We start from the raw sequence: 12,315 nt of genomic DNA on the forward strand, positions 1-12,315 counted from the left end.
TAGTGGGCATGTGTGACCTTGCACTTGCCTCACCTTTGTGTGTCTGGCTTATGTGGGATCTGAAGAGTTGAACATGGGTCCTTAGGCTTTGCAGGCAAGCGCCTTAACCACTAAGCCATCTCTCCAGCCCTTTTCTTTGTCTTTTTGATGTAGGATCTTGCTCTAGCCCAGGCTGACTTGGAGTTCACTATGTAGTCTCAGGGTGGCCTTGTACTCACAGTGATCATCCTACCTTGGCCTCCTGAGTGTTGGGATTAAAGGTGTGTACCACCATGTCCAGCATAAGTAATTTAAAAATATATTTACTTGGCCTGGCATGGTAGTACACGCCTTTAATCCCAGCATTCGGGAGGCTGAGGTAGGAAGATCACTGTGAGTTCAAGGCCACCCTGAGACTACATAAGGAATTCCAGGTCAGCCTGAGTTAGAGTGAGATCCTACCTTGAAAAAAACAATATATATTTGAAAGAGATGGAGAGAGGAGAAAGAGAATAGCTGCACTAGGACCTCCTGCCACTGCAAACAAATTTGACACATGTGCCACTCATGCATCCACTTTACATGGGTACTGGGGAATCAAACCTAGGTTGTCAGGCTTTGCAAACAAACGCCTTTAACCACTGAGCTATCTCTCCAGCACCTCAATCACTGACTTATGTTCATTTTTGCATCCATTCATTTCAACAACTACTTCATAGATTTTATTACCCAAGGCACATATCTGACCTGCAAGTGTGATGACAGAACAGACAGCTCAGGCCTGTAAGAAGCTTCTAGTTCTGGCAAATAGCATCTATATAGCTAAGCTCCATGTAGAGAATCCTATGTTTAGACCAGCTCCAGATAGAGAATTCTATGGGGCAGGCCAGCTCCAGGTAGAGAATTCTATGGGATAGGCTAGCTCCAGGTAGAGAATTCTATGGGGCAGGCCAGCTTCATGTAGAGAATCCTATGTTGTAGGCCAGCTCCAGGTAGAGAATTCTATGGGGCAGGCCAGCTTCATGTAGAGAATCCTATGTTGTAGGCCAGCTCCAGGTAGAGAATTCTATGGGGTAGGTCAGCTCCAGGTAGAGAATTCTATGGGGCAGGCCAGCTCCAGGTAGAGAATTCTATGGGGCAGGCCAGCTTCATGTAGAGAATCCTATGTTGTAGGCCAGCTCCAGGTAGAGAATTCTATGGGGTAGGTCAGCTCCAGGTAGAGAATTCTATGGGGTAGGCCAGCTCCAGGTAGAGAATTCTATGGGGCAGGCCAGCTTCATGTAGAGAATCCTATGTTTAGGCCAGCTCCAGGTAGAGAATTCCATGGGGTAGGTCAGCTCCAGGTAGAGAATCCTATGGGATAGGCCAGCTCCAGGTAGAGAATCCAATTGAATAGATTAGCTCCAGGTAGAGACTTCTATGGAGTAGGCCAGCTTGTGGGAGAAGGTGAGCTGTGTCAAGGTAGGCTTCCGTGAGTGCAGGACTGAAGCTTGCATATATTCTGTGATAAATCAGGGTTAACAGTTCCTATTTAAAGGTTGTTGGTAGGATGAAGGCCATGGGGAAGCCTGAAATCAATGACACAAACAAGAAGGCTGTATTACATATGCATGCATGGGCAACTTGAAAGTATTATAGACACAATGTAGCAGTAGTTTAAACTACTCAGGGAGAGAGTCTACATGAAGTGCAAAAAGGATAGATGGGAACTTAAGAACCAATACTCAGGCTGAAAAATGGTTCAACCGTCAAGGCACTTGCCTGCAAAGCCTAACGATCCCAGTTTGTTTCCTCAGTACCCAGATGCACAACGTGGCCCATGCATCTGGCATTCCTTTGTAGAGGCTGGAGGCCCTGTGCCCTCATTATCTGTTTCTCTCTGCTTGCAAATAAAGAAATAAAACTATTTTAATTTTTATTTATTTATTTGGTTTTGCGAAGTAGGGTTTTGCTCTAGCCCAGGCTGACCTGGAATTTAGTCTCAGGCTGGCCTCGAACTCACGGCGATCCTCCTACCTTTGCCTCCTGAGTGCTGAAATTAAAGGCGTGTGTCACCACGCCCAGCAAAAATATTTAAAAAAATAAGAACCAATACTAAGCAATTGGCGGAAAAAAGCCTTGGAGTAGAATGCAGCTATGGGCTTATGAAAGGTTGGGACTTGGGTGGAATGGCTGGATTAAGGCCAAAAGAATCCATCTAAAAGCCAGACGTGGGCTGGAGAGATGGCTTAGCGGTTAAGCGCTTGCCTATGAAGCCTAAGGATCCCAGTTCGAGGCTCTATTCCCCAGGATCAACGTTAGCCAGATGCACAAGGGAGTGCACACATCTGGAGTTCGTTTGCAGTGGCTGGAAGCCCTGGCGCACCCATTCTCTCTCTCTGTGTCAGTCTCAAATAAATAAATAAAAATGAACAAAAAATAAAAGCCAGACTTGGTGGTGCACACCTTTAGTTCCTGTACCTGGAAGGTAGAGGTAGGAGGATCGCTGTGAGTTTGAGGTCACCATGAGACTACATAGTGAATTCCAGGTCAGCCTGGGCTACAGCAAGACCCTACCTTGAAAAACCAGTAAAAAAAATAAAGGAATCCATTTGATTTGGCAACAGGTGAGCTTGGCCAGAGAAGTTTCTTTTTTTAGTGGTGGTGTGTAATAAATAAATGAGTGAATCAATATGTAGAAAAAGTGAAGGCACGAATGAATCAAGTGTGCCCTCTCTCCCTCTCTCTTTTAATTCTCCAGCTCACAGCGATCCTCCTACCTCTGCTGGGATTAAAGGCGTGTACCATCACGCCCGGCCTGAGTGTGCCCTTTCTTGCCCTTGAGACGTCCAGGACACAATCAGATGGAGGAGAGGCAAGGCCTTCTGGACAGGGATCTGGAAACAGACTAGGAAATAGACTCATAACCCTTGGGCTCAGCTCCAAGGTCATGGTTACCTCAGGCCTCCAGGCAACCAATCACCTAGACGACCGACGGAGAAGCAAAAAGAAGAAACCACCACCACTAAACCGGAAAGGAACGGAGAAGCGGATAATCTCGCGATAACTGGCTCTGCCGGCGCCAGCTATTGAATGGTTGCGCCGCCGGCCGACTCTCGCGAGATTTGCGTGGATTTGTTCGCGGGGGCAGGCCGTGAGGAAAGCTGGAGCCGCTCCGGTGGGGAACATGTCGGAGACAGACCTGGGCAGGAAGTGGGACCGGTGTATGGCGGATGCAGTGGTGAAGCTAGGTGAGGGTTTCTCGTCTGTGGTAGGCCCGGCTCGGAGTCGAGCAAGCGGCGAAGGGCGGAAGGGAAGGCGCCGGGGTCAGGCCGCGGCCTGGTGCGGCGCGGACGGGTCGCAGCCGGGGCGACGGGCCCTGGAGCCCGGGGCTGGAGGTGCAGCCCCCGGGGTGCGGACCGTTGGTGGTGGCCGGTGGCCCGGTGAGTGACTCGTGGGCTGGACGAGTGTTCAGGGACAGGTGCGCCCTTGTGCCTCCCTCCCTCGGGTCGGGGTGTGCAGCGTGCCCAGGGCGCCGCACTGCTCCCCAGCTTCAGGAAGTCCTGCCTTCCGTAGAAGGTCATCGGGGGCGTCCTGTAGACGTGCCAGGCCGTGGTGGGAGTGGCTGTCTGTCCCCACTTGTCACCTCGTTTGTCTGAATCTGAGGCCTGAAGTTGGAGACAGGGATGGTGAATCGGAATGAGGGTTACCCTGGAAAGTTAAAGGGCATGGTCACGTTACAGGCTTCATTGTCACTCGGCTGTCTTTGACATGTGGTCAGTGACGACGTGCTTTATGAAGTCATGGGGTGTAGCGCCTGGGGCTGGGGAGGGTGGAGAGAAGGAATCTCATTGAGTGAGCATGTATTGTCTGCTGGTTAAATATCTTCCCTTATTGATAATGTCTTGATACATTGTAAAAGGGAGAAATGGTCAAGGAATTTGTTCCGGGACGCATGGCTGACATAGGGCCAGAGACTTTAACTCAGGCTTTATGTTTTTGTTTTGTTTTGTTTTTCGAGGTAAAGTCTCACTCCAGCCCAGGCGGACCTAAAATGCACTATGTAGTCTTCCCACCTCTGCAAGTGCTGGGATTAAAGGCATGCACCACTGCCTGGCTGTTTTTCTTTCTTTGAGCCCTAGGCTGTTCCATACTAAGATACCGTATGCTGATTCGATTTAAAAAAATCTATTTGTCAATGAGAGAGATAAAAGAGGCAGATAGAATAGGTGTGCCAGGGCCTCCAGCTAATGCAGACAAATGCCAGATGCGTGTGCCTCCTTGTACATCTGACTTCAGTGGGTACTGGGGAATAGAACCTGGGTCCTTAGGCTTTGGGTCTCGGTCTGGCTCTGGCCCAGGCTGACCTGGAATTCACTATGTAGTCTTAGGCTAGCCTGGAACTCCTCCCACCTCTGCCTCTGGAGTGCATGACCACATCCACCAGGATTATTTCCTTGAATCAAGATGTCCAGAAAGAAAGAAAATTCTAAGCATCATGAAAGCAGGGATGTTTTCTGGTTTATTTGCTGTTGTTTATTCAGCTCCTCGAGTTGTAGAGTAAAATTTACTCAATCCAGGTGTGTCCCAACACATTTACCCCCAGCAATGGGTTCTGAGGCCACGTCATCATGAATGAGAGGCCAACCTGGGGCTACCGAGTGGAGTTTAGATAAACCATGGCTATAGTGAAACTCTGCCTCAAAAGATAAACCTCAGGTCTGGCAAGATAGTGGTTAAAGTGCTTGCAAAGCTTAGTGGCCCCAGTACCCACATGAAGCTGTATATACAAAGTGGTGCATGTATCTGGAGTTTGCAGTGTCTGGAGACCCTGGTGTGCCCATTCTCCCTGACCCTGTCCCTCTCCCCATACCTCCCCCCCAACGCCTGGCTATTGCTTTCTTAATAGAGTTTTGGGGGAGGATTAAATAACTTAGCTTGTTATTGGAAATAAATTATTCTGGGAATGACTGTTCTTCCACTCCAAATTCAATTTTTTTTCTTCTTTTTCTTTTTAAATATATATATTTTTTAATTTATTTATTTGAGAGCAACAGACACAGAGAGAAAGACAGATAGAGGGAGAGAAAGAGAATGGGCGCGCCAGGGCTTCCAGCCTCTGCAAACGAACTCCAGACGCGTGCACCCCCTTGTGCATCTGGCTAACGTGGGACCTGGGGAACCGAGCCTCGAACCGGGGTTCTTAGGCTTCACAGGCAAGCGCTTAACCACTAAGCCATCTCTCCAGCCCTCAATATTTTTTTTTTGGTTCAATTTTATTTATTTATTTGAGAGAAAGAGGCAGATAGAAAGAGAGAGAGAATGGGCGCGCCAGGGCCTCTATCCACTGCACATGAACTCCAGATGCGTGTGCCTCCTTGTACATCTGGCTAATGTGGAACCTGGGGAATTGAGCCTCGAACTGGGGTCCTTAGGCTTCCTAGGCAAGTGTTTAACCGCTAAGCCATCTCTTCAGCCCCCAAATTCAATTTTTTCTTTTTTTTTAAAATTTTCACAATTTTTATTAACATTTTCCATAATTATAAAAAATATCCCATGGTAATACCCCTCCCGCACTTTCCCCTTTGAAATTCCATTCTCCATCATATTACCTCCCCATCTCAATCATTGTACTTACATATATACAATACCAACCTATTAAGTACCCTCCTCCCTTCCTTTCTCTTTCCTTTATGTCTCCTTTTTAACTTACTGGCCTCTGCTACTAAGTATTTTCCTCTTCACGCAGAAGCCCAATCATCTGTAGCTAGGATCCACATATGAGGGAGAACATGTGGCGCTTGGCTTTCTGGGCCTGGGTTACCTCACTTAGTATAATCCTTTCCAGATCCATCCATTTTTCTGCAAATTTTATAACTTCATTTTTCTTTACCGCTGAGTAGAACTCCATTGCCAAATTCAATTTTTGTTAAGATTTTTTTTCTTTGTTTTTTCAAGGTAGGGTCTCACTGTAGCCCAGGCTAACCTGGAACTCACTAGTAGTCTCAGGGCGGCCTTGAACTCATGGCGATTCTCCTACCTTTGCCTCCCCAGCTGGGATTAAAGGCATTAGCCACCAAGCCAGGCATGTTTTTTATTTTTTATTTCCAGGTGTAGTGGCCTAAGCCTTTTATCCTAGCACTCAGGAGGCAGAGGTAGGAGGATTGCTGTTAGCTGGAGGCTGGCCTGGGACTACAGAGTTAGTTCCAGGTTAATCTGGGCTAGAGAGAGACCCTACCTCAAAAAAAAAAAAAAATGACAACAACAGAAAGATTGTTTTTGTGGGGCTTGTTGGTGCACACCTTTAAGCCCAGCACTTGGGAGGCAGAGATAGAAGGATCACTGTGAGTTCAAGGCCATCCTGAGACTACATAGTGAATTCCTAGAGCAAATCCCTATCTCGAAAAACCAAAAGAGAGAGAGAGAGAGATTTAACATCTAGATACCAGTGTAACAAACACTATGATACATAAACTTAGAATGGAGCTGAGGAGATGTCTCTGCAATTAAAGGTGTTTGCAAGTTTGATACTCAGGTTCCCACCTAAGGCCAGTTGCATAATGGTGCATGGTTCTGTAATCCCAGTGCTCCCTGTAGTAGAAGGCAGTCAGCAGAGTACTGTAGTTCTAGGGCCAGCTAATCTGGTTTAGAGTCCCTGTTTTACAAACAAGGTAGGGGCTGTGACACAGGAATTTTGGGGTTCCTATCCATTATGTCAGTATAAACCAATATACCAACATGATATAGGAGTTTTGGGGTGACCCCAGATAATTGTCTAATTCAAAGAATTGAGATCCACCAAATGCAAGGTTTAGAGAGATTTTATTAGGTTAAGAAAAGGAGGTCTTATGGTGGCACATGGCTTGAATCCCAGCAAACAGGAGGCAGAGGGAGGAGGATTGCCATGAGTTCAAGGCCACCCTGAGACTACATAGTGAATTCCAGGTCAACCTGGGCTAGAGTGAGACCCTATCTCAAGAAACAAGTAAAGAAAAGGAGCTGGGCATGGTGGTGCACATTTTTATGTCTGAAGCTACAGAGTGTGTTCCAGGTCAGCCTGGGCTAGAGAGAAGCCCTGCCTCAAAACCAAAAAAGAAAGAAAGAAAGAAAAAGAGGGGAGTATGCAGAGCTCCTGCCCATGAGAAGGAAGTAGGGGCTAAAGCTGCCTAGAGAACTGAAATTGGAATCATTTATATGCTCAGAATGGGGGCTGAGCTAAACAGCCCTGACACCAAGTTTTGGGGCTAAGCTAACCAACCACTCTACCTGGTGCACGTTTAATCCTTCCAGGAATCTTTAATTCTAGGAAGGGAAGCTCCTGCCTAGGTAGGGACTTGGGGTTATTTATGGAAAAACAGATCTGGGGAACTCCTTTAAACAAGAGGCATAGGGAGAAGCCAGATCCTACTTTGAACCTCTAGCTCAAGGACATTCCTTGTTTTAATTTGTGGGATGGTCACCCTAAATTGCCACAGGTCGGAGAGATGGTTCAGTAGTTAAAGGTTCTTACTTGCAGAACCTGCAGATTTAGGTTAAATTCCCATGTATCCATGTAAAGCTAAGTGCACAAAGTAGCACCTGTGTCTGTAGCTCCCTTTCAGTGGGTAGCAAGAGGCCCTGGAGTTCCCATACTCACTCCTTCTCACTCTCTCCCTAATAAGTAGATAAGTAGGACTGGAGAGATGGCTTAGCAGTTAAAGCGCATGCCTGTGAAGCCTAAGGACCCAGGTTCGATTCTCCAGGTCCCATGTAAGCCCCATGCACATGGTGGCGCACGCATTTGAGATTCATTTGCAGTGGCTAGAGGCACTATCATTTCCATTCTCACTTCTCTCCCTCTGTCTCTAATAACTAAATAAGTTAAATAATTCTTTTTTTAAAAAAAGTAAGTAGTTTAACAAGAAAAACAGGGCTGGGGAGATGGCTCAGCTGTTAAGGTGCAAAGCCTAATGACTTAGGTTCAGTTCCCCAGTACTTGCATAGAGCCAGATGCACAATGTGGTGCATGCATCTGGAGTTCATTTGCAGTGGCTGGAGGCTCCGGCACACCCATTCTCTCTGTATCTCTGTATGCAAATAAATAAATAAAATAAAAACAGTGTGGACTGAGAAGACCAACTGACCCTGAGGTTGTCCTTGGACCTTCACATGTCTATAGCATACACACACTCCACGGTACATACATGTACATACAGAATAAAATTTCACCCCCTACGATACACATATGTACACAGAATAAAGTTTTAGAATGGGTTTTCAGGTCTACAGAGTTGGGTTAGAATTATCCACAGTTCTTCAGCCCATCCTTAGTAGTTTTGTAGCTTTGGTCTCTTCAACTATGAAAAGGTAGTCAGATTTACCCAAAAGGATCAAGAAAACTGAAGGACAGAAGAACACATACCTAAAACATGGTGCTTGCCATCTCCATCTTTAGGTAACAGTGGAAGTAGTATTGTTCCTACTAGCATTGTTATGCTATATATATATGTTTTTTGTTTTTTTTTTTCGAGGTAGGGTCTCACTCTAGCCCAAGCTTACCTGGAATTCGCTATGGAGTCTCAGGGTGGCCTTGAACTCACGGAAATCCTCCTACCTCTACCTCCCAAGTGCTGGGATTAAAGGTGTGCACCACTACGCCTGGCTTTTGTGTTTTTTTTTTTTTTTTTTTGTGTGTGTGTTATGCTATTGATGGCCATCTGAAGAGTGTAGTGAGGTGTTGATGGGACATGCAGCAGCATAATCATGAGACAAGGCAGTATGTGCTTTCAGGGAACAATGACAGGAGAGTGTTAGTTTCTGCTGGAGAAGTCTTCCACTAAGAGCTTGCGAGGGAAGTGGGTCTTCATGTGTCCTTTGTAGGATGGTGTAGACTTGGCTAGTTAGGGAAGAGCTTGAGCAGAGGCCAGGCTGAACATTTCTAGAGGAGGAATTGAAGCCACAAAGAAGTTAAGTAGTCAGAACTGGGGAACGTGGGCTGGAGAGATGGCTTAGTGATTAAGATGTTTGCCTGCAAAGCCTAAGGACTCAGGTTAGATTCCCCAGGACTCTTGTAAGCCAGATGCGCAAGGTAGTGCATGCTTTTGGAGTTCATTTGCAGTGGATGGAGGCCCTAGTGCACCCGTTCTCTCTTTGCCTCTGTCTTTCAAAATAAAAAAGGAAAAAAAAAAAAAAAAGAAAAGAAAGGAAAAAGAAAAAGAAAGAAAAAAGAAAAAAAATATTTTTTTCTCAAGGTTGGGTCTGGCTCTTGCCCAGGCTGACCTGGAATTCAATATGTAGTCTCAGGGTGGCCTTGAACTCAGGCAGTCCCCCTACCTCTGCCTCTCGAGTTCTGGGATTAAAGGCGTATGCCACCTTACCTGGCTCAAAATTGGCATGCCAGGGCCTCAACCACTGCAGTCAAACTCCAGACACTTGCTTTTTTTTTTTTCCTTTTTTCCTTCTTTCATTATATATATATATATGTTCGAAGTAGGGTCTTATTGTAGCTCAGGCTGACCTGGAATTCACTGTGTAGTCTCAGGGTGGCCTCGAACTCATGGCGATCCTACCTCTGCCTCCTGAGTGCTGGGATTAAAGGCGTGCGCCACCACACCTGTCTACTCCAGACACGTGTGCCATCTACTGTACATGTGTGACCTTACACTTGTGTCACCTTGTGTGTCTGGCTTATGTGGGATCTGGAGAGAGATCAAATATGGGTCCTTAGGCTTTGCAGGCAAGCACTGTAACTGCTAAGCCATCATTCCAACTTTATTTATTTATTTTGGTTTTTCGAGGTAGGGTCTCACTCTGGTCCAGGCTGACCTATAATGAACTATGATTTACTTTTTAAAAATTATTTATTTATTTATTTTTGGTTTTTCAAGGTAGGGTCTCATTCTAGCCCAGGCTGACCTGGAATTCACTGTGGAGTCTCAGAGTGGCCTCAAACTCATGGCAATCCTCCTACTTCTGCCTCCCAAGTGCTGGTATTAAAGGCGTGTGCCACCACGCCTGGCTAAATTTATTTATTTTTGGGAGAGAGAGAGAAAGAAGTGGGCGAGAGAGAGAGAGAAAATGGGGACACCAAGGCCTTCAGCTGTTGTGAACAAACTCCAGATGTGTGTGCCTCCTTGTGCACATGTCTACCTTCTGCATTTGCATCACTGCATCTGGCATACGTGAGACCTGGAGTTTCGAGCGTGAGTTCTTAGGCTTGGCAGGCAAGCCTTTTAACCATTCAGCCATCTGTCTCTTCAGCATCCCCCCCCCCTTTTTTTTTTGAGATAGGGTTTCACTGTATCTCAGGCTGACCTGGAATTTACTATGTAATCTCAGGGAGGCCTCAAACTCACAACAGTCCTCCCTCTGCTGGGATTAAAGGCATGGGTCACCATGCCCAACCTCCATTTATTTTTTTATTTGTAAGCAGAGAGAGATAGAAGAGAGACAGAGAGGATGGGCACACTAGGGCCTCCAGCCCTGCAAACAGACTTCAGATGTAGGTGTTTGTGCATTTGGCTTTACATGGGTACTGGGAAATTGAACCTGGGTCCTTAAGCTTTTCAGGGAAACACCTTAACCACTGAGCCATCTCTCCAGCCCGAGATGCACTATTTAAATAGAACTACCTTTTTCTCCACTGCTACCTTAAGAGTTCTGAAAGCCAAGAGCCACATGTTCTCCCTCATATGTGGATCCTAGCTACAGATTATTGGGCTTCTGCATGAGAAGGAAAATACTTAGTAGCAGAGGCCAGTAAGTTAAAAAGGAGATATAAAGGGAAGAGAAAGGAAGGGAGGAGGGTACTTAACAGGTTGGTATTGTATATATGTAAGTACAATGATTGAGATGGGGAGGTAATATGATGGAGAATGGAATTTCAAAGGGGAAAGTGCGGGGGGGGGGGAGGGAGGGTATTACCATGGGATATTTTTTATAATTATGGAAAATGTTAATAAAAATTGTGAAAAGAAATAAATAAATAAAATATTTGTTTAAAAAAGAGTTCTGAGTGTGGCCTGATGGCATGCCTTTAATCCCAGCACTTGGGAGGCAGAGCAGGAGGATCACTCACTGAGTTGGAGATTAGCCTGGAGCTACAGAGTTTGAGGTTAGCCTGGGCTAGAGTGACACCCTATGGGGTTAGGGTGGGGTATAGTTCTGTTTTTCATGTTAATCTGGTTATAAAATATATATATTGTTGTAATTAATGTGGAAGGAAAGATGAGTTGTGACATTGTTTGGTCTAATAAATTAAGATCATGAATTGAAAAAACTAAGGCTCTCTTGATTTTGGACAGAAGCTACCGAGTGCTCCCAGACACAGTGGGTCCTTGTTCATTACATTCCATTTATTCTCCATTCTCTTTTCAGCCTTCATTCATCTATTTTCTTTTCTGCCCTTCATGTCTCCTCTCCCTTCCCCCCCTTTTTTTTTTTTTTAGTCCGAGTGGTCTTGCTATATAGCCTGGCCTTGGGGTCCTTCTGCCACAGATTCCTCAGTGCTGGAAATCTCCTTATATCTGCCGCTGTCATCCATATGCATTGTCTGGTCCATCATAAAGTCCGAGGTTAATTTATCTTTGTTTTCAATAGCTCCTTTAGTACTTAAGATGCTCCATGGTGTCCTGTCTGTCTCCTATCACCTCAGTCATCTTCCCTGGCAGCAGATGTTAGTGTGAAACTTGCACTTTGCTCCTCCTTACTAGAATGTCAGCCTCACAGAAAGAACCCAGGATGGTTTGGTCAGTGTTGTTCCTCCCCACCCAGGTTTAGGGGAAGGATACAGAAGTCACTGTCACGTGAATGATACATAATCTCTATGATTATTAATTGAATCGATTAGTACTTAAATGAAAATTTAAACATTTTATGTGAATTTCTTTTTGTTTTTCTTGCTCTAGCTCAGGCTGACCTGTAGTCTCAGGGTGGCCTCGAACTCAGGGCAATCCTCCTACCTCTGCCTCCCAAGTGCTGGGATTAAAGGCATGTGCCACTATGCCCGGCCTGAATTTCTGTCTGTTTATATAGTTTACATACTTAATTATATGTCTTTGAACTCTTGGGACTTTTAACCTTTTTATTTCATTGGGGACATAAATTACAGTCAGTAGATCTTAGTATTAAATTAGTATTAGAGCCAGGCTTGGTGGCGATGCCTGTAATTGTAGCACTTGGAAGGCAAAGGGAGGAAATCTCTGCAAGGTCAAGGCCAGTTTGGTCTTCAAGGTGGTTTTCAGGCTAGCCTGGGTTCTGTGAGACCCTATCTTTTTTTTTCTTGGTCTTTTGAGGTAAGGTCTCACTCTGGTCCAGGCTGACCTGGAATTAACTATGTAGTCTCAAGGTGGCCTCGAACTCTCAGTGATCCTCCTACCT

General features: G+C 45.7%; 1 protein-coding gene and 1 long non-coding RNA gene across 3 annotated transcripts in view; one reads left to right on the forward strand and one right to left on the reverse strand.

Annotated features, from left to right (window-relative positions):
- Positions 1-674: 674 nt before the first annotated feature.
- Positions 675-3,248, reverse strand: LOC123460949. Of its 2 annotated transcripts, none has more exons than XR_006637298.1 (2): positions 2,917-3,248; positions 675-1,547 (listed from the first exon to the last, which is right to left on the reverse strand). It is a non-coding gene; the product is annotated as an uncharacterized LOC123460949 (long non-coding RNA). The 2 variants fall into 2 exon arrangements; XR_006637299.1 differs by having other exon boundaries at positions 2,739-3,248.
- The window catches only part of Micos10 (mitochondrial contact site and cristae organizing system subunit 10), a 33,944-nt gene continuing 24,688 nt past the window's right edge, over positions 3,060-12,315 (forward strand). The window contains exon 1 of the mRNA XM_045151320.1: positions 3,060-3,209. Within this exon, the coding sequence (XP_045007255.1) occupies positions 3,146-3,209 (64 nt within the window). The 5' untranslated portion in view covers positions 3,060-3,145. The remainder of the gene's footprint in view (positions 3,210-12,315) is intronic.

The sequence above is a fragment of the Jaculus jaculus genome, chromosome 5 (assembly GCF_020740685.1).
Source record: "Jaculus jaculus isolate mJacJac1 chromosome 5, mJacJac1.mat.Y.cur, whole genome shotgun sequence".
NCBI classification, from domain to species: Eukaryota; Metazoa; Chordata; class Mammalia; order Rodentia; family Dipodidae; genus Jaculus; species Jaculus jaculus.